Below are 21413 nucleotides of genomic sequence, written 5' to 3'. Positions count from 1 at the left end.
CCTCACTTCTTCAGATGCAAGTCTTGCATCTGAAGAAGTGAGGTTCTTACCCACGAAAGCTTATGCTCCCAGTACTTCTGTTAGTCTCAAAGGTGCCACAGGACCCTCTGTTGCTTTTTACAGATTCAGACTAACACGGCTACCCCTCTGATACTTCAATGGATGGGGCATTCCAGTGTGAGCGGTTTCTCCCCTTGGGGCACTTAGGAGCCCCCTTTGTGATAATGGCTCTCTCGACAACTCTCAATGGACTCGAAACCTGGGCAAGTAGAACCTGAAGAGAAGTTTACCTCCTTGTTTAAGATGTTGTCTTGTGATGCCTCACCTCACAACAGCCCATGTGGCAAAAACTCTCCTAAGATTTTCCACCCAGCTGGGTTCCCTGACTCTCACAATAATCCAAATGGATTTAATAAGATATTTCTCAAGAAGACATCATGCTATGTCACAAACAGATAGAAAAAAGACAAGTAAAATAGGGGCTTCCTTAAACCTATCATCTATCCTTTCAGGCTTTAAAGCTGTGGTTTAAGTTAGAGCAGCTGATTTCAGAATCTGAGCTTCCATATAAGAAAGTTGCCTCAAGCCTTCATGGCTGCAAAGAAAAGCTTGAAGTGGTGACAGATGTCTGCCTGAATCTGCTGAGTCTGAGGACTGATTTACATAGGGTGACCAGTCAGCAAGGGTGAGAAGAAAAATTGGGACATGGGGTGGGGGGTAATAGGCGCCTGTATAAGACAAAGCCCTAAATATCAGGACTGTCCCTATAAAATCAGGGCATCTTGGCACCCTAGGTCTACAGCAAAAACTTACATCGGCATGGCTGTCTTCTAGGGGTATGAAAAATCCAAACACCTGAGAGATATAGCTATGCTGACCTAACCCTGTTTTAGACAGTGCTAGGTCAAAGGAAGAATTCTTTTGTCAACCTAGCTACCGCTTCTCAAAGAGGTGGATTACATATGCTAATGGAAGAACCCCTTCTCTCAGTGTAGTTAGTGTATACACTGAAGTACTTCAATGGTACAGCTGCAGGACTGCAACTGAAGCAGTTTAAGTGTAGGCATACCCTGAAACAATGCCTCTGAGAGGAGTGAATTGCTCCACTCATCACAATGGAGTGTTAACTCTAAGACCCACTGTTCTGGAGAGCCGCACCAACACCACATGAACCTCAACATAGCAATCTGTGTGTAGAGGGCCTAGGTACCTCAATCTCTTCATGGCTTTGCTAGGATGAAGTTGAAAGGGGATCACACATGCCAAATCCTCTGCACAGGTCAGTAGGGGCTACCCTACCACCCCACACTCCCCCACAGCCCACTGAAAGACAGGGAATGCTAGTCTAGAGAAGGATGACGCCCAGTCTTGCCAAAAATGAGTGATGGTAGACTCCCCAGAAGCCCAGAAGACTGCTAGTGTGAGGGCTCCAGCATCTACCAACTCAACCAGGGCAAGAGGTGTAGCAAAGGAGTGGGGCCATGCCATGGGGACAAGCCAAAGAGGGCCCCCATTTGGGACTGTATCTATGGTTCTGGATTGTGCTGATTGGGGGAGCTGCAATTCATTCATTGGGCAGCCCCTCACCCCCTACATCAAGCTGAGCTCAGCTCCAGGGGAAAATCTACCCCAACATGACCTGCCCCAAAGCACTTGAAAGAGCATGACTATTAATTGGGAACAGAGGAATTAGAGTGAATAAGCAAACATTAAAAGATCTGATTGTGTTAATGGTGATGTATACAATCTAAAATAAGGATAATAAGGTGATGTCACTGTACATTCACACAAAATAATTTATTGAAAGGTCCATCCAGAATTCAACTACAACTGTGGTCAGTTTATTATAATGCATTAGTTCCATTGTACTCTGTTTCACTGTCATTTAGGGCCCAATCCAATTCCTACAGCACTAAATTGAAAGAGCCTTTTTGAGACTGACGGGAGTTAGGCCAAACCCTTCATTAGCTAAGTAATCGTTTTGAACATGCATAATGTCAGAGTCATTTATGAGCAGTAGTGTATAAGTTTATTGTGTGTTGTGTAAAGGAAAAGCAATTAATCATTTCTGTGAAACATACATGCAAGGCGTCCAAATTATCTGAAGTTTGGCAACTTTCTTTTCCTAAAAATAGGTGGAAGTTGTCTTCATTACTTGGTTTTTTATTGCTACATATGAAATGTCACTGATGCAAAGGTTATTAGCTGAAAAACAAATGTTTGACAAGGCAATTGGAATTTCCACAGCAAAAAAGTAATCTTAACTAACTGTCAGGATCTCTTCCAAATGAAGCCTGAAGAAAAACATTTGCAAGCTGGAACATAAGACTGCACCTATTTCATTAATTAGGGTTTGTTTTCTTTTTTCACAAAGGCAAGTCACTATGGCCCTAATTTAAAAAGAACAATCATCTATGAATCACTAATAAGAAATACCTATTAGAGTGTTTCCACTTTAATTCCAAATTCCAAAACTGAAATCCACTGCAAACCCCTCAGTAATGCCCATGGATGAGAATGGGAGTTATACATATGTATGAAGAGAAGAAATGATCAATGACAAATTATCTATCTGTTCCCATCCTGTAAGGTGCTGCATTCCTCTGACAAAGTACTGAATGGCCTCAGTTCCCCATGGACTGCTCCCATTTAAATAAGTTGGAGCAGAAGCATGCTCAATATTGGGCCCCACCTGAGAAACGTACATCTATTTACAAATGCAACATGGGGTCTCCCTCCCATAGATACAGAGCAGGTGGTTTATGAGGAGGGGAGTATTCTCCCAAGATATCTAACTGTAACCCGCAAGGTTACATTAAAATCCTCCCCAGCTTTATCAAAATTTGCTGAATACCCAGAATAGTCAGATTAAGAAGGGAATTCAGCAAATTCTCAGTTCAAAAATTACCATTTCCCCCTCCTTTTGGACCCAAAATGTCCCGGCTGCCATCTCCCTTGGCAGAAAATGGCCCTGCCAGGCTGAGTGATCCATAGGACTGAAATGCCCTAGAACCTCATTGTGCCATAACTCAGGAAACAAGCTCCAAGTGACCCTAAAGGAATTTCAAGGGGCCTTTCCACTGAGAACTGTTGTGATAATTGGGCCTAAAAATTTACCCTAATTGTAAGCTCAGCTGTAGAAAGTGAGTGTAAATTCATGAATTGTCACAATGACCTGTTGTATAAAATAGTTTAGGATGTAAGGAGGAGACAGAAAGACTGAACTAATTTAAACAGAAAAGGTTTTACTGATATCACTCAAGGACTATGTTAAGTTTATGACTGGTAAACAAGAGAAGCAGAGGATAGAAGTTAGGTGTGTCGGAAGTTAGGCCTATTGGTGGACAAAATAATGAGAGGATGGCCTATTCCACCCAACACGCCCTTTCTAAGTTCTTAGAAAGAAAAGACTTTTGGGAAAAATTAGCAGAAGCAGCAGCTGTCTGCAGTGAGCTTTATCATCATATCTGCAACCCCCATCATCTCTTGGGATCCCAGACCACCTTTGTCCTAATCCGGAGACATGTCCTGACCAGACCGGGCCAGAGAGAGGGACCCAAATGGCACTGACACCTCCAATGGCTTAAGATAAATCACAGCCACCACCTGGAATGTGGGACTTTATCACCCCCGTCCTCTGCCATGCGTGTCCTTTTCTTTTCCCAGCTTTTTAATTTTCTTTCCTGTCTCTCTCCTTTTGCCTTCTGTTTAATAAGAGACTGGCTTAGCTGGCCATATTTTGCAACCCTGTTGTGAGCCTTTGACCAGAAAGAGGCAACTAAAAGCAATGCCCTAACCAGCCCAATGCCAGTACAAGTTTGCCAGGTCTCAGAGTGGCTGGTAAGACCATGTGTTTCGCCAGCAGTGAGGTTGCAAGTGAAAGTCAACACCAGAGACAGAAGCTCCATTTTCTACCTTTCTTTCCCTTTTTGTGTGTGTTTTGTCTTCTAAGTAACAGGATCAGACTTTAACAACAGCTACAATGACAGTTCCAGGCCATCTCAACTAACTTCTGCTCTTGTCCCCAAAAGGATAGCTATTACCATCTTTGATGCCATCTAAAAGGTTGTCAAACAACCTTTCATAAACTCTCTCCAGCTAAAGGGAAAGGGAACAAGGGATGTTGTTAAAATGAAAGCCCTATTTAATACTTTACATTTCAAATGCTTTAATTGTTTTTCCTTCTTTTCTGTATCTTCAATAAAAAGTTAAAAGGACTTTTAATGATGTGTTTGCCATGGTACTAAGCACTCTGAGGTCTCTGTATAGCAAAATCCCAAACCTTGTTTAAAACTGTTTAATGTTTAAAACTGTGACTGGGTTATGACCCAGTGACCTTTGACTCCTGGGGTCTATATATTGCATCTAAATTAATAAAACAGAACTCTTCAGTTTAGATGAATGAAACTCAAACTGGAGGGATTCACAGAACTTAGTCCTGAGACAAGCTCTCCGTACATGAAATTAGGTAAAGGTGCAGATGAATAATTCAAAGGGTACTGCAGAAATTAAACTACCCTAGTTATTTCCATGACTGATTTTCATTTTGCTCCAAATAAAGGGCTTAATTCTGCAAGACCTTACATGGTAAAGAGAAGGGAAAGTCCATCTGCTGAGCTACAGGACATGATGATCGACAGATACACAAGTAGCAACCACACGTGGCAGAGAAAGGCACATTAGGCTCGGGAAGGTGAGCTGACACCTCCACCAGCATCCCTTTCCCCATCGATGTGCCAGATCTGATAGGATGTATGCTGAGGGATGGAAATTTGGCATGGCTTGTGCAGTGGTGCTGGCTATGTCTACCCTGGAGCTGGAAGGTATAATTTCCAACTGAGCTAGCATGCTAAAAATAGACATGGAGCTGCAACGGGAGAGGCAAGCTATCCCAAGGGCTCACCTAGGATCTCAGATGGGATTGTACTTGGGACAGCTAACCTGTCCCACTGCTGGTGCCATCATGGCTACACTTTTAGTTTTAGTGGTATCACAGGGTTGCTGGCCCCTTTAAGGAGAGTGTGGGCCCCCTTACAAGTGACAAGCTAATTTAAGGGGAATGAGCCTATCTAAGCAGGTAGTTAATTGAATAATGAGCACCTCAGCCTGATAAAAGGCCATCAGGGCTCAGGTCCAGGGAGGTGCTCACAGAGAAGGAAGCTCCCTAAGGGTACATCTACACTACAGGGGGGAGTCGATTTAAGATACGCAAATTCAGCTACGTGAATAGCGTAGCTGAATTCGGCGTATCGCAGCCGACTTACCCCGTTGTGAGGACGGCGGCAAAATCGACTTCTGCCGCTTTCTGTCGGCGGCGCTTACTACCACCTCTGCTGGTGGAGTAAGAGCGCTGATTCGGGACGCGATAAATCGATCCCCGAGAGGTCGATTTCTACCCGCCGATTCAGGCGGGTAGTATAGACCTAGCCTAAGACTACAGGCCTCAAGGAGGAAGGCTGTGCAACCCTGAGCCAAAGGGAGAGACTACAAACCAGAACTGAGAATCACACCCCCAAAGGAGAAGGGCTGTGCAATTCTGTGAGCCTGAGAGACTTTATTTCAAGTTTATTTTAATTTAATAAAGTAGAACCCAGCAGGGGAATGTTGTCTTACACCTTTTGGACTGGAGGAGTCCTTATGGGGCCCAGAAAGAGGGGAAAATGAGGCAAGGAGTGTCTGCAGCTCCACACTGGATCAGCAGGGGGTACTACAGGGCAGGAATACCCTCTGACAATCAGAGCTAGGTATGTCTCCTGAAGCTGGAAATTACACCTCCAGCTCCAGTATAGAAATATCAGCGGAGTAAGCCTTCATCCATGCTATGGAAATAAGCATAACAGTAAAGTTCTGGAAAAAGCAGACAACCAGGGCTGCTCATCTCCATCTCCAGCCTCACTGAGTGATGTTTAGATTGGATCAAGCTAAGCAGGCAGCCACCCTCTAGTAATATCTCCTTCCACCCAGTGCAAGATCCAGCCCAAAGCAACTTTGAAAAGGGACTTTTCCACACACCACCAAGCAGCAAGTGATATGCTTAGAGAATCCCCTTTTCCTTGAGTCTTTCCAGAAAAGCTAAGTTATGGCCTGGAGTCTCATCTTTTGCCTTGGGGCCCGGATTAGTAGCCAAAAATTAGCAATACAATCTGCAGTTCTGAAAAATTGTACAGAAATGGCCTACATTCTGCTCACGAGACACCCAGGAGTGAGCTAATCAAAGGTTAAGCCATCTCTCATCATGGTACTACATATCAGGATACAGAGAATAAGAATGTTTACTTTTAGGCTTTACCAGTTCCTAACCCTTTATGAGTACACCTCTACCTCAATATAATGCTGTCCTCGGGAGCCAAAAAATCTTACTGCGTTATAGGTGAAACTGTGTTATATCAAACTTGCTTTGATCCGCTGGAGTGCACAATCCCCCCTCACCCCCCCGGAGCACTGCTTTACCGCGTTATATCCGAATTCGTGTTATATCGAGTCGCGTTATATCAGGGTAGAGGTGTATTTTTTCAACAGTTTAAGAAATAAATCTGTGTATTCTATTAGTAAAAGAAGCTTCCTTTTAATGACACAATATGCATAGCAATTGGGAAGTCTTTGGGATCCCGTGAGAGTAAAGGTTCGATATAAATGAAAAATGTTATTAAAATGGAGAAAAAATTGTATATCTGAAGTATATAGTATATAAAATTGTATATCATTATGCCTCCTTGTGTATATTTGTCTTTATTGTTTCACTCAATTGATCCCATCCCTTTAAGAAACCCCACGGAGCCTGAGGTTTGTAAGGTAGATTTATTTCCCTCTTTTAGGGTTCCTTGACCTAAATTTCTATCAGCCAGTTCTCTTCAGTCTCAAAAGTCCAAAGTAAAAGGTCCCTTAAAAGGCTTACTACTACAGCAATGACCACAAGAAAGGTCAGAGGATGATCTGTTCCAGGCAACACCCATGAAAAACTCAGCCTATAGCCAGAAATAACCTTTGTCTGCAAAAATAGCACTTTCTTCTGACCCAGTCACTTACAAAGTCCTGAATGGTTCTTTCAGGGGGAACTTCCTTTCTCCCCTCAGCTTTTCTGACAGCAACCCCCTTAATAATATCAGCAACTGCATCTGGCTGGTCTACTTCCACTCTCCCCTGAGGTCTGAATTAACCCCCTTCTCTGACTTCCTGAGGCACTGTTTCTGTTCATTCCACCCTATAACTATCCACTTCTTGAGTATTTTTAATGTTTACCACTTCAATGAGTCCTGTTATTGGCTGGGATAAATATATTTCCCCTGAGCACCAATGAACGCATGATATTGTGATGTTCCTTAAATCTCCCAGATCATTTTGGAAAACAGTGTATCTGTAAATATAAATGTATACCACCATTTGATTTGCTGTAAAATGAGATGTTCAGGAAATTGTTGCATTTTCAAGTGATTAAATCAATCAACAATATAATACAAGCCAAATATCTGCTATAGGCACTTTAGTTTGCTCCATTTGGTTGCAGAATCCCTTTCCCCCGTTCTCACTCACACACTGTACAGCTATCATCAAAGTTGATGCAGAGTTTCATTTTTTGTCTTCTGTAACTCTCCTGACTTAACTTCAGAATATAATCATCACTAGACTATAATGCTGTGATGTTATTGGCACACTGCCTGTTATGTTCAACAAATGGAATATCATGAAAAATCCCAGCTTTTAAGAAAGAAACTTGAGGCTTTTCTTCCTGCTGTTCAAGTTAATGCATTTAGCAGATGGCACTGTTAAAGACTCAATCTTTAATAAGATTAGACTGGATTATTGAATTTTAGAGAATTTTGCCTGATTATCACAGCCTTGTGATAACATTTCGTTAAATGTTTCTAGAGACATCGTTTATACTATATATAAATCAATCTTTAACGTAATAACTGCACCCAGAATAAGGAAAGCTGACCCAACCAGAGCTTAGCTAGAAGGAATAATCAGGCCCAATAGAACTATACCAGTATAAAACTGGGGTAAATTTGAGTAGAAAAGGCCCCTGACTTCAAAAGGACAACCTAGATGAATGAGGACTACTTATACACATGTTCAAATAGTGTAATTTATCCAAGCAATAAACACACACAGATGCTCTGCATCAATCTACTTTGTTAAAAAATTGTTTAAATAGTTCTGGATGACAAATAAATTTGAAGACGCCACAATCTGCTTGAGGAAATGCCACTGGCAGAAAACAGGCTGAATAAGTTATTCATGATAAACTATTTGCTCAGCTATAATAGCCAGCAAGTGACTCAACATATGCCATGGTGTGAAGACAGAAACCATACAGTTTGAAAATGCATGAGTTCTACAAGGTTACATCTACACTACACACCACTTTCAGCAGCATGTAGTGTATGTACCTACATGGTCCCTCTAGCGGGGGTATAAATAGCAGTGTAGGCAGAGAGGCACAGCTTAGGAGATCAGAGTTCAGACATATCCGAAAGGTTCGGGTATTTATGTAAGTACATACCCTACCTGCTCTCTACTCACTGAAGCTGTACCTCCCGGTCAACACAACAATTTTTAGCAGTGTCAGTGTCCCATTGCCTCCCTGCTGCTGGACCCTTTCCCCACTGCAGGGAAAGACTCTTTCAGCAGGGGAAGGCTCCAGCAGCCGGGATGTTGCGGGGAAAGGTTTCGCCAGCTCCCTTCTGCTGGAGACCTTCCCCACCGCAGGGAAAGGCTCCGGCACAAGAGGGGCAGTGAGGAAACGTGCTACCAGCTGCTGCAGGCATCTCCCACTGCAAGGAAAGACTCCAGCAGCAGGGAGGCAGGGAGGTAAAGCTGCCAGCCCTCTGCTGCCCGAGCCCTTCCCTGCTTTAGGGAAAGAGTCTGGGAGTGGGGACTGGAGGGCTGGTAGGGGGTGGGCAGAGAGTGAGGAAAGATTCTGGTAGCTCCCAGTTGCTGGAGCCTTTCCCTTCTGCAGGGGAAAAACTTCTGGCAGGGAGGAGGCAGCTGGGAAAGGCTGACCCATTTCCAGCTGCCTCCCCCCTGCCAGAGTCTTTCTCACCCAGTGAAAGGCTCTGGCAGCAGGGAGCTGCTGACGCTTTCCCCCACTATCTCCTCCCACCAGAACCGTTCACTGCCACCTGTAGCTATGCTACAGCGTGGACACAGCCTGCTTTTCACTGCAACATATAGCTACATGTACACTACACATCACCAAAAGCAGTCTGTAGTGCAGAGCTAGCCTTGTAGATGAACCAGCTGGCTGTACACCACCACTACCTAGATAATCACTGATCCTGAGCACTCAACAGGGATCAACTTTGAACAGTTGACCAGAAGCAAAAGAAAACAAATTTATTTTCCATTAAACACATTTATGGATTTCTCTTGCATCTGTCAAAACTTAATTACTCTGTTTAAGAAAAAGAAATGAAATAAACCAGAGTTCAGAAAGCAGATCTAAGGTGGGATTCCCACCCCTGCTCCATTGCTCCAGCCCCTTTACAGCACATAAAAGGGTTGGAGTGGAGTAAAGGGTAACAGGATGGCTTGCCCCATTAAGGACTAAAAACCTAGTTAGGAAACAGGCACACCTGAGCAGAGATCAGGTGATTCCCCTATAAGAGAAGTAGGAAGCTACAGGAAGGGAGGATCCTTAGGGAGAGCAACCAGAGGAAACTGTGGCAGAGACTGCAGAAGAGCACCAGTGAGCAGGAGACCCTTGACTATAGGTTACGAGTTTGAGCCTAGAAGGTTGAGGGCCAGGAAGAGCAGACTCCATGGGTTAAGAATGAAAATACTGCAGCCAGGTGGGCCTAAGAGTGGTCTACCAAAGCAGCAAAGACCCCAGGCAGGAAGGTCTGGGAATAGGAAGAGAAACTTTTGTTTGTGTGGACTTTAATTTGGGACTTGGAGTTTTATTTAGAGTTTATATTATGCCAATATTTTAGGCCCTCAAAGAAGGAGCATTATTGGACAAAAAGTCTGGGTGGAATTTATTTGAGGAGCCCCAAAAGGGAAACTAGGGAGAGGAGTCACTTGCAGGGCTGCTTTGAGGCCACGAGGGGGAGCCTGGGAGGAGGCCACTCACATTCACAGGCCCCTGAAGGCCCATCCCTAGTCAAGGGATGATTCCCTTGATGCAGGTACTGTGGAAAACATATGTAGAGCTGCCTCCCAAGAACCATTTCTGTGTAGGGGGTGTACCACATGTGGGGTGGGGACCAGGAAGAGTATGTTGGGGCAGGGCCATTGCACAGAACACAGCAGAGATTGTTGGCAGTGCTGGACCCCCAGGACTACTTAAATTACCCTAGGGGGTCGCTCCAGCCCCAGGACTGACCGCGTGCAAATATGGCTTAAAGCTATGTAGCTCCCCCTCCCCTATCAGTGAGTTGTGTGCTGCACCTCTTAGGAGCACAGCACAAAAATCTCACCCACAATTCCTTTAGTCATATTTTCACATAACCTTTTTTTTTTTTTTTGTTAAATAGACTTTTTCACATCTTCTAGTCTTGTCCACCACACATCCCCTACCCTCTTTCCTGAGCTAGACTTGGTTAAGTCCAATATAACTGTATTGAATGGAAGTCAATGGAGCTACTACTCCTGATATATACCAGTGTAAATGAGGTTAGAATCTGTCTCTATAACTTCACCTACCAGAAAACAAGTAGTTGAAAAGAATGGGCAAGAGAGACGACTAGACAAGCAGCAGCCTATCTAATTTCTCCCCATTCTGCTTTTTTTATCTGGAAACATGGAGGTCAGGCCTCTAGTGCCAAGTCTATTCTTTCTCTTTTTTGCTTTCCAGCTTGGCCATCCAGAAGATATAAGAACACAAGATGTAAAGATGATAAATAGGTTTGAGAGACAGAGACAGTATGAAGTTATTAGTTATCAGCACTGGTTACTGGCAGCTATGGAATGAATTACTCATAAAGGGCACCTTCTTTCCACTTGCTTATCAGGATCTGGACCCCATTTCCATCAAGACACAGCATGAAGACTTGGAGACTGGAAGAAGAAAAGAATACTGGAGGGCACTGAAAGGTGTTCACCAGTCTGTTTTCTTCCAATACTGGATCCTGCCTCGTACATCAAAACTCTCAGTCAAACAAGGCCCAAGACTCTTTGATTTCTCATCTGGCAGAATGGGAGAGTCTCTCCCTGAATAATCATATGGAGAAGCAGAAATAGCTCGCATCATGACCCATCTCTTTTGACAGTTAAACAATCTCCCTCTTTCACAACATTTCAGCTGAAGGTCCTGGCATAGATGTGAATAGAGTCTGGTGTGCTCAGGCATGAAAGAAAGGGGAATTCAGTTCTACAAATGATAAACTGCCAAATTCATGGGAACATGCAATAGAATTCATGCTTATTTGCTTCCTCTGAAGTGTTCTGGTTTCATTTCTGAATCCAGCCACAGAGGAGAGGCGGTGTTACTTAGTAGATACACCACAAGACTGGGATTCAGGAGACCTGGATTCTATTCCTGGCTCTGTCACTGGCCTGCTGGGTGACCTTAGGCAAGTCACTTTCCCCTCTGCCTCAGTTTCCCCATCTATAAAATGCAGCTAATGAAACTGACCTCCTTTGTACTACACCTCTACCCTGATATAACGCTGTCCTTGGGAGACAAAAAATCTTACCGCATTATAGGTGAAACCGTGTTATATTGAACTTGCTTTGATCCGCCGGACCACGCGGCTCCACCCCCCTACCCCCCAAGCGCTACTTTACCGCGTTATATCCGAATTCGTGTATATCGGGTCACGTTATATCAAGGTGGAGGTGTACTAAGAACAAATAGAATCTGTCTGAAGGACGTGGATCTATTTCAATCTACTTGAAGCATTCTTTCCCTCTATTTTGCTTTCTCTTGTCAGCCTTACAAACTAAGATTTAGGTTCTGCCTAATTCTTGTGTGGATGTGCAGCAAAGAGCCCTCCCCAATTCTGCACTGACCATGCAAGGGCTGGCTAAAATTGCTGTCCTCGCATCAGTGGAGCACAGGGACTGCTTCCTAGTTATTCTGTTGGGGCTGGGAGCAATGGGCAGTAGGTGGCTCTGCCCTGTGTCACTTGGGTGGGATGCTGCACCTGTAAAGAGATGTAACAGTTTGAACACTCCCCTCTGCACCAGAGAGCTCTACGAGGTGTTCTGACATGGGATATCAACAGTGCTTCCCTTGAAGTACAGTTCCTCACCAAGGCTGTGCCTAGAAGGCACAATCTAGCCTTGCATGAGCAAGTGTCCCTTTTGATAAAGGAATAATTCTAGGCTCATGTCATCTGAAGTTATTCTAAGATAAAAAGCCAAACTGCTGTGAAATGATAGTAGTTATGAGATTATTCCATATTTCTCTGCACAAGCAGCATTATTTTGATAGCATCACTTCCTTGGACGTGGGGTCCAAGGGCCATGTTTAATAATAAAAACCTTGTTGATAGGTTAGACACGTTCCGGTATTTTAACAAAGTTGAAAATGGTGCTCTGTTAGCTTTAACAGTGACAGCGCCTATATCAGGCTGGCTGAAGACAGATGGCCATTATGTTGAGCAGATTGCTAACGAGCAGGGAAAGCCATCCTATCTGTTGTGCTGACAGCGCTGGAGGAAAATAGACAAATTGGATTAGTTGCTGTTCAGTAGTCTTCTGTTTTGTTAGGAAAAGTGCATCTTTAATATCTACACATTGTATTTATACCAATAAAGGTGTTTTTAAGAGTACTTCTAATCTTTGCTCTCTGCAAATAAGATTCAACCCTTTTGATATTAAATAGGGAACTTTCAAGCATTACGGTTGAGATTTTCAAAGCAGTGCAGGAGATTTATCCACAATTATTCACCACTAATTGGCAGAAGCCTTTCTGGAACATGTGCTTTAGCCAAACACAAATTATGCTCTAGTCAAAGAAGTTATTAGGCTCAATACAGAGGTAAATAGGTGAAATTTGGAAGCATCATTCTATGTGTCTAGTTCCAGGATAGAAAGATCTGAAAGCCTCATGCCTCCCTATTGAGTGCTTTAATTATAAAATACAAGGTTACCTCTGACATTCTGTACACATGAATAAAGATCTATTCTACCAGGGCTGTACCTGCCTCATGAGCTAAGAAGGCTGAGCTATTGGCCAGTGACAATTATATAGGCACACGCATGGTTGTTCCACATATTAGTCTCTATAAATTAGATTGACTAGTCTCTTGCAGCTTATGGCAACAAATACTTCCCCTGTCCAACTTGACATTTTCAAGGTAATGTTGTAATATTATTTAACAGTTTAGGTCTTTCTGGATTTAGGAGTGGATGAACTGCTTCTTTGATTGACAGTTCTTTTTGCCCTATAATTTTCTGGGAGGTGGATTTTGCAACATTGTCAGTCTAGGTAAGTGTAGGATTGAAGGAGAGGTTGCCTATGGTAAACACAGTTACTAGTAAGTCTTTTTCTCAAACAACTCATCCTTGTAACAAAACAAAAACCAAACTGTCACATGCTAAACACATTCTACAATAGAATTCTTCAGGTAGGAGCACAAAACCCAAAAGTGAAAGTCAGGGAAAAGCTAAAGAAATGTCTCAAATGAACCGAAGATCCAAGTGTGGTACCCAAACTTCCCCCATTCAGCTTTAAAGATGCCCTGTGAAGGATATTTATTTTTAATTGGGTCTATACCCTCCTTCCTTATATTATTTAAAGGAGAAGATTTGAAAGTGTCCCCCCCTCCCCCACTTAGAAATGCCAGGAATGTAAAATCTTGTTTTCCCTGGTTTTACTGGAGGGCATCTTAGAGCATGTTCATGTTTCAGAGCATGTTCATGGTGCTGAAATTTTAATAATGCCCCAAAAGCCCATTAGTTATTGAAACTGAATGTGAGTTAAGAACCCCAAAACACAAACATTCAAAACAAAAATTGACACAGGACTACAAAGCCTTTCCCCTCAATTGCTCAGCTTTCTCTCTCTTGAGTCTTTTAATGTTATCAATATCCAGCTTTTCAAGCAGCATTTTCTAGAGCACACAAGACCTGAATTTCCAGCATAAAAAAATCCCCCTTTTAAAAACAAACAAAAATCCCATAGCTTTCAGGCCTTCTTTACCTAGAACAAATAAGCCAAAACGGTCTCACAAACCCTCTTTTTTTTTTCTTTGCAAGTCACCTTTAATTATCAAAATCGTGCAGCTAATAACACAAACTTTCAGGTCACTAACTTTGCTAGTTGTAATAATATAAGTTAAGGAAGACAAGCTAAGAAAAATAACTTTATAAAGAGTCAGTGAAACCTAAAGCATTAGCAAGTATTAGTGCGGTAGCTCAACAGTATACAACACCAAGGCTATCCATTCCACGACACTGGGTACATTGCAAACGTTCAGAGATTTCTCAATCTTGACTCAGAGAAATAGTATGGTCTTGTATGTACTGATCCTAGAGGAAGGCATCAGATTAAAAGGATATTGTACATTTAGGCAGCATATGGTCCTGGAATGCTGCTCCAAGCTGGAAGGACTCCACTGAAAAAAAGCATGCAGTAGAGGCGTAATCTTGATAAATACCATTGGATGTCTGAAAACTATTCATTGTTAATAAAAATTCAAAACAAAATTAAAAAGAAAGAATCTGTATAACAAAGTGCGAATAAGGTCATGGAAAGACCTAAATCAAATCTGTGACTCAAAGAATGGAATCTTTTTGTATTCTCTCTGCTTTTTGTAATGAGGTCAAAAGCAATTAGGAACCTATATATGTAGTTCAGCAGCTATAAACAACTAGCAGCAAACACAACCAAGTCAGTCTCTTCCCTTATAACATGACATGGTTTTAATTAAGGAAGAATGTCAGCATGGAGCAGACCTATAAGCTCAGTAGGAATGAGTGCATTCAAATGTTGAGTGGGGAATAAGGGTTAAGCTTTTTGCTGTAAACTTCACATGTTTTATGTTAATGTAACTGTTTAAGCCCTTGCATTTCTGATGATGTCTCTTGACAGGAAAAGGAGTATTTGTTTTGTCTGACTTTATGTTCTCAGGAAAGCATTGCTAGAACTACACAAAAAACTGTCTATTCTTTATTGTGACCTCTGCCTTCCACAAGGAACAGTTTAGATGCATTTTCCAGAGAATGAAGGTATGAAATTCCCTCTCTTATGGAAAAATCTTACCTGGGTAATCATTCTTGTCTATGTCTGAGTCTCCTCTTAGAGTAAAGCCAAATCCCGCAGGCATGGACTGTGAGGCCCAGGCTCCATTAAGAACCTGCGAAGGGTTAGCATTTAACCCATTCCTGTGTCCATTGTAAATGAGCACTTTGCCTCTTCTGTCTTCTCCTGCGAATGGTGCACCGATTGCAATGTCTGCAATAGAGTAAAAAGAGTTGACAACGTTAAAACAAAGACAGAATTAACTCCAACAGGGAAAGTAGACCAGAGGGGCCTGTGTTGTGTGTTAACAAGAGCTGGGGCTTAATCAGTTTTTCTTTATTGCATAGATTCTATTTCAAGACAAATACATAAAAATGTTTAATAGTGCTTTAGTGTTTCAAACTTTCATGCCTATAGCTGTAATGAATTTATTTTCATATGAAAGGGCCTTCACATTGCAATAGATAGGCAACACACGTCTATTATTAATTGCACATTTTCCTTTGTCATGTTTTTACAGTAATCAACAAGATTTAACAAACTGAGACTGAAATAATGGCTAATGTTACATTCATCTGTTTAAACTAAACATACACTGTGTGATGTTCCCTGTTTTCTCCATCACCTAATTAATTAGCAGCAGCTCTTTAAGAAGCTCTGCTTTGTGGTTTGTCCTTTTTCCAGCTTAAAAAAAAAAATTCATTTGACGACAAAAAAATACATTGTTGAACAGCCAACTTTACAGGATGCAGAAGGGAAAACAGGAATGAAGTGGAGTAACGGCATAAGATCAGTTTGGTTTGTATGTAAAACACCTTACCATGAAATGGGAAACATCCCCTTTGTTTTCATGACAAATAAAAATAAATATATAAAAATATATATAAATAGTTTAAAAAAAGCTTTTGAGGAGTATTTTGGAGACGAGATAAATACAGAATAATAGACAGCCCCACAGGGAATGCAAAGCTGTAATTCACTCAAGGCACTCTCTGGATGTCATAAACCAGGAGAATAAGCTGGAGCAGTTCATGAAAGTAGCAGATCCCTGAAAGAGAATTTATTGTATTAACTGGTGTAGGGCCAGATGCTATTTAGAATTTATACTGGTTATGGATAACAAACCCTCCCTTGCTACTTTTCAGGTACAAAAATCAAAGAAAAAGCCATGATGACTAAGTAGACTGTGTGAGTTTATCTGCTAAAAGACAATGACCAAGATTTTCAAAATGACAAGAGATTTTGGGTGCTTAGCTTAAGTTTCTTTGAGAGGGCTGAGCACCTGTCCACTGACAATCAGGCCCTTTAAAGTGTCTCGAGCTAGAACCCCAAATCACTAACCACTTTAAAAGCCTTGGCCAGTGGATGGAGAAAATAATGTCCGATGGACAGGATGAAAGACTTGAGGACAGATTTTTAAAGGTATTTAGGCACCTAAAAATGCAGCTAGGCACTTAGTGGAATTTGCAAATGCCCTAAGGTGCCCAGTTTCCACAAATTAATGGGAGTTAGGCACCTAGGCACTTTTGACAAGAGAGCCTCACAACTGCTTCAGCTGGGACTGTGAGCAAGATACTCTACCTCTTTGAACCTCAGTCAGCTCATGTACACAACTGGGGAAGAAGCAAAACAGCTCCTTTTAAACTGATGCTGTATCGAATCAAATACATTTATAAAAACATCATATTACATTTTAATCCATATTATTATGAGCTGAGTTAAAACCTCTTTAAGCCTGATGTGTGAATGAGTTCTCCATTTAAGCCAGTTGTAAGTGACAGTTAAGGAGAAATATCCAAAACAAAGCCTAATAGTGTCTATCCAGAAACTAGCACTAGGTGGGCAGAGGGCTTGACTGGATGGATGTGTGGGGTGGAGGGAATTGACAGAAAAGAAGGGTTTGCCTACACTTAAAACATTAAGTCTGGCGGGCTGGGCCGGTTTGTTTACCTGCTGCATCTACAACTTCGGCCGATCGCAGCTCCCACTGGCCGCGGTTTGCCACTCCAGGCCCATGGCGGCAGCGGGAAGTGGCGGCCAGCACATCCCTCGACCCGCGCCGCTTCCCTCTGCCCCCATTGGCCTGGAGTGGCGAACCACGGCCAGTGGGAGCCGCAATCGGCCGAACCTGTGGACGTGGCAGGTAAACAAACTGGCCTGGCCTCCCAGGGTGCTTACCCTGGCGGGCCACGTGCCAAAGGTTGCCGATCCCTGGTGTAGACACTACCTAGGCCGACGAGAGGGGTTCTTCCATCCGTGTGGGTAATCCACTTCTCCAAGAGGCAGTTGCTAGATAGATGGAAGAATTCTTCTGTCGACCTGGCACTGTCTATATGGTGACTTAGGTCAACTTAACAGCGCCACTCAGGGATGTGGATTTTTCATGGCCCTTACTGACAAAGTGAAATCGTCCTAATTACCTAGGGAGACCAGGCCTAAAAACAGACTGAGTCAGAGAAACAGCCTGAAGGAGCAGCTGAAAGCATGTGGCTGACCCTGGAAGAAACCTGGGGAGAGGTTTTTGGGTCAGGGGTGCTGGCGGAAAAGACTGCTCTTCAAGCTGTGAGCAAAAGAAGCTATTTCTTGTTATTTGATTCCCTCTGTATTCAGATACACAGGACTTTGTACATTCTTTGTAAATAAACAAAACTGCTTCAAAGAAATACCTATCACCATTTTCTGCTCCCAACTGGAACACCCACAGGCATCCAAACTTCGACTAGCCGTTCGGGTCAAAAAGGGGCAATTCTGCTCTGAACAGTGGGATCTAGTTTCCAAGGAGAGAGATTGTGAGCTGGTATTCCTATTGAATCAAGTCAGAAGAAAGAATGGAAGTGCTTGCAGAAATCAAAAGTGGCCAGTAGGATTTAAGACAAGAACTAAAACAAAAGCTGGAGGTTTTGCAGGAAGAGCTCAGAGATGATTGCAGACTGAGATGAGATCTCTATTGGAGCAGCAGCAACTACCAAGTGCCTGGACAGAATGGGGAAACCCATACAGGCTTGAAAGGTAAAGGAGATTGATCAGGTGATCAGCAACCTGACTGCCATTTGTGATGTGTTTTGGGATAACCCAGACCAATAAGGTTCTGTCACCACCTGCCCTGTAACCAGAGGTGCTCATATGCTATGCAGCTTTGGTTCAGACCCAACACAGTAGCATACCCACAAGCACAAGGTCTCACCCTGGCTTCCACCAGCCGAGTTACTCCTTGCAAGGTGACCCCAACAGCCCTTCCAGTCTCAAGTCTCCCCAAGTCCATCCACCCGAGTTCTTAACTACCAGACTCTCGGCCTTTTTCTCTCTGGCTTGTCATCCCCGAAGGTGTGAAATGAGCCCCCCAGGCACTAGCTTCCTTTGGGGGACACACTCCACATAGATTGCACAACAGAGATAGGTTTGGGGTAAAAATAAACAAAAAGTTTATTTAATAGAAAAATCGCAGCTTGAAATATGAAATTGTAAGGGGAAAACAAACACATACAAGTTACACAGAAAATAAACAAAGATGCAACTTTCAAATTAGATCACAGTCCCTTTTCTAATACAAGTCACCTATTGCCTTAGAACGATTTCTCATCATGCCCCCTGTCAGGGGATTCAGCGTTTCACAGACAGCTCCTGCTAAGTGACTGTCCCTCAGTTTCAGTTGCTGAGAACCTTTCACTTCAAACCACTTCCATTTTTTCAGGGTTTTTTTCCTTCTGTCACTACAAAGATTCAAAGTGGGGATATCCTGTTGTCTTAATGTCTTCCCATTAACTTTAATGGCCCATTGTTGCCTTTTCCTGGGTTTACAATGGATTATTACTTGTTCCTCGTTTTGTGCCCCTCGCTCCTGCAAGGTGTATTTGACATTGTAGTACAGGTTATGAGTAGAGTTCTCTCTCTCTATCTTTATAACCACAGTCTGCAAACATATCTCATAATGACTATCAAGTTACAAGCTTTCATTAAAGACTTTACTGAACATATTTCTGTACACAGTAACATTGGATACAATCAGTTGATTCAATTGATTATTCTTTGGGGATCAGATCCCCCTGTTCTCTCCTTGGGTTGTCTGGACCCTGATTGTCACACCATTAGCCATGTTTTTTTCCACAATATAGCAGAGATCAAGCAAGCATTAGCTAATCTGGAATTTGCCAACCAAGATGAGCTGCAGCAAGGATTTATTGAACTAAAAATTCAGCTCCAGAAGGAAATCGAAGGGTCACTGACCACAGTGGAAGGCTGTTGAGACATTGAGCCAGCCAAAGGACTGGGTAAGACCAGATATTTACAGCAGTTTTCTATCCTGTTCATAACTAGAGAAAGGTCGGGACCAGTGATGCAAAACCCCACTATCTTTGTGGGCAAAACTCCCTGGGAAGCTTATTTGTGTCAATTCAATATTCTAGCTCAGATGAATGGCTAGGAAGAGGGACAGAAAGGAGGTTTATTAGCAGCCAGCTTGGGTGGCCCAGCTCTGATGGTGCTGCAGAACTTATCCCCAGAAGAGACTGAGGTATCCAAACCTGATTCAAGACCTTGAGATGTGGTTTGGAGCTAGACACCAATGTGAGTTGACCAGGGCACAGCTAATGGGGGGAGGGATAGCTCAGTGGTTTGAGCATTGGCCTGCTAAACCCAGTGTTGTGAGTTCAATCCTTGAGGGGGCCACTTAGGGATCTGGGGCAAAATCAGTACTTGGTCCTGCTAGTGAAGGCAGGGGGCTGGACTCAATGACCTTTCAAGGTCCCTTCCAGTTCTAGGAGATAGGATATCTCCATTAATTTAATTAAAAAAATAATTTTAATTTAAGGGCTAGAAGGAGCAGGAAAGAAGAAACACCACCTGAACTGGCAGGGGACCTGTAGAGACACATGTTCCTGGTATATCCAGATACAACCGAGACCTTCCAGAATAGATAGTCTATAAATTGGTCCATTGCCAAACAGCTGGACATATACTTGCAGATCAAGATCAGTGAAAGGAGGCCAAAGATGCTCTGAGAGGCTGTGGGATTTGCTACAGAACTTAAATCTTTTCTTGCAGCATTTCAGGAAGCAACTGCGATTCAGGATGATGGAAGCTGATCACCATAATCCCTGTAAATACAGCTTTGTGTCCAATATGTATGCTAGGAGGGAATCTAATCTGGTTCATGACCACATTGAATGACTGGAACAAATGACACATGTGGTTTGTAAAACAAGGGAAACTGGCAATAATGCAAAAATTAAAGAGAACAGTTCAGATAAATGCTCGTACTGTGACAAAACTGGTCATAAAAAGGATTGTTATACATTTAAGGCAGGCCAACACAGACTGTCACAAGTATCTAGTGAAAACTTCTCTCTCAATCTGGGAAATGGTGGGTCACCAAGCTGAAGGGGCAAAGCTTGGAGGAACAATGATCATCTCCACAGTTTTTGTTTAGATCTGGGCAGTTAAACAATAGTAACTGGAGTTTGGCTATTGAGTGTGTAATAGCATCGGTGATGTGTACAGGAATCATTGACACATGCTCAAACATTACAGTTATGAGACCAGACACACTAAAAAGGCCATGGAATAGGGAATCCAAAACTGAACAACCTAAATCGGTCTCAAATGGAAATGGAACCTGTCCAAAACCTGGGAAGTTGGGTTTGAAGATGAGACCTCTGAAATTTGAGCTGGGTGGCTGAACTAGTGAATGAGCTAGTAATTGAAGTGGATTTCATTATGGCTAACAACTGTGTACTCAATAACAGGAAAGGTGTCTTACAAATTCAATCTGTGGAAATGACCTTTAAAAATATGGCCCAGGTGAGATAAATGGCTTATAGGCCTGCTCCCAGGCGCAGAAACCACCATAACAGCTACACGCTGTGGCAGCTTTCCAGCAAAGGGAAGCTGGAGAGTGGTTGAACCCTGTTATGAAATCAGGGTCTTGGGGCAATCTTAGCTGTCAAAGCTATCGTGGCTCTGAAATAAGAACTGATCCCTGTTCATTTGCTGAATGTTTCCGACAAGTGGCAAATAGTTAAAAAAGGCGAGGGGAGGGGGAAGGGACACTGCAGTTGCAAAATGTGAATTGGTGGATCTGGTTAATGCTGGTATTGAAGAAAACTACAAGGCAGAAGAGGGAGAAGGTGAGCTTCCAGAATTTCTATTGGACCTCTTGCAGCACTGTGTTGTACACTGGGGAAACAGCAGAACAATCCAAGAGACTTTCTGGTTAGGAATCAGGAGCTGTTCTCCTAGTCCAACAGAGTCATAGGTTGTACTGCACTGGTGCAGCACAGAATTGATG

The 21413-nt window shown here is 42.8% G+C and overlaps 1 protein-coding gene across 1 annotated transcript in view; it reads right to left on the bottom strand.

Moving 5' to 3' along the window:
- ITGA8 (integrin subunit alpha 8) overlaps positions 1-21413 on the bottom strand; it is a 178810-nt gene that overhangs the window by 112878 nt on the left and 44519 nt on the right. The window contains exon 13 of the mRNA XM_034760366.1: positions 15152-15343. Within this exon, the coding sequence (XP_034616257.1) occupies positions 15152-15343 (192 nt within the window). The remainder of the gene's footprint in view (positions 1-15151; positions 15344-21413) is intronic.

This window comes from Trachemys scripta, chromosome 2, assembly GCF_013100865.1.
Source record: "Trachemys scripta elegans isolate TJP31775 chromosome 2, CAS_Tse_1.0, whole genome shotgun sequence".
NCBI classification, from domain to species: Eukaryota; Metazoa; Chordata; order Testudines; family Emydidae; genus Trachemys; species Trachemys scripta.
Note: the sequence above shows the minus strand (reverse complement) of the source record. Positions and strands in the feature narration are given on the sequence as shown.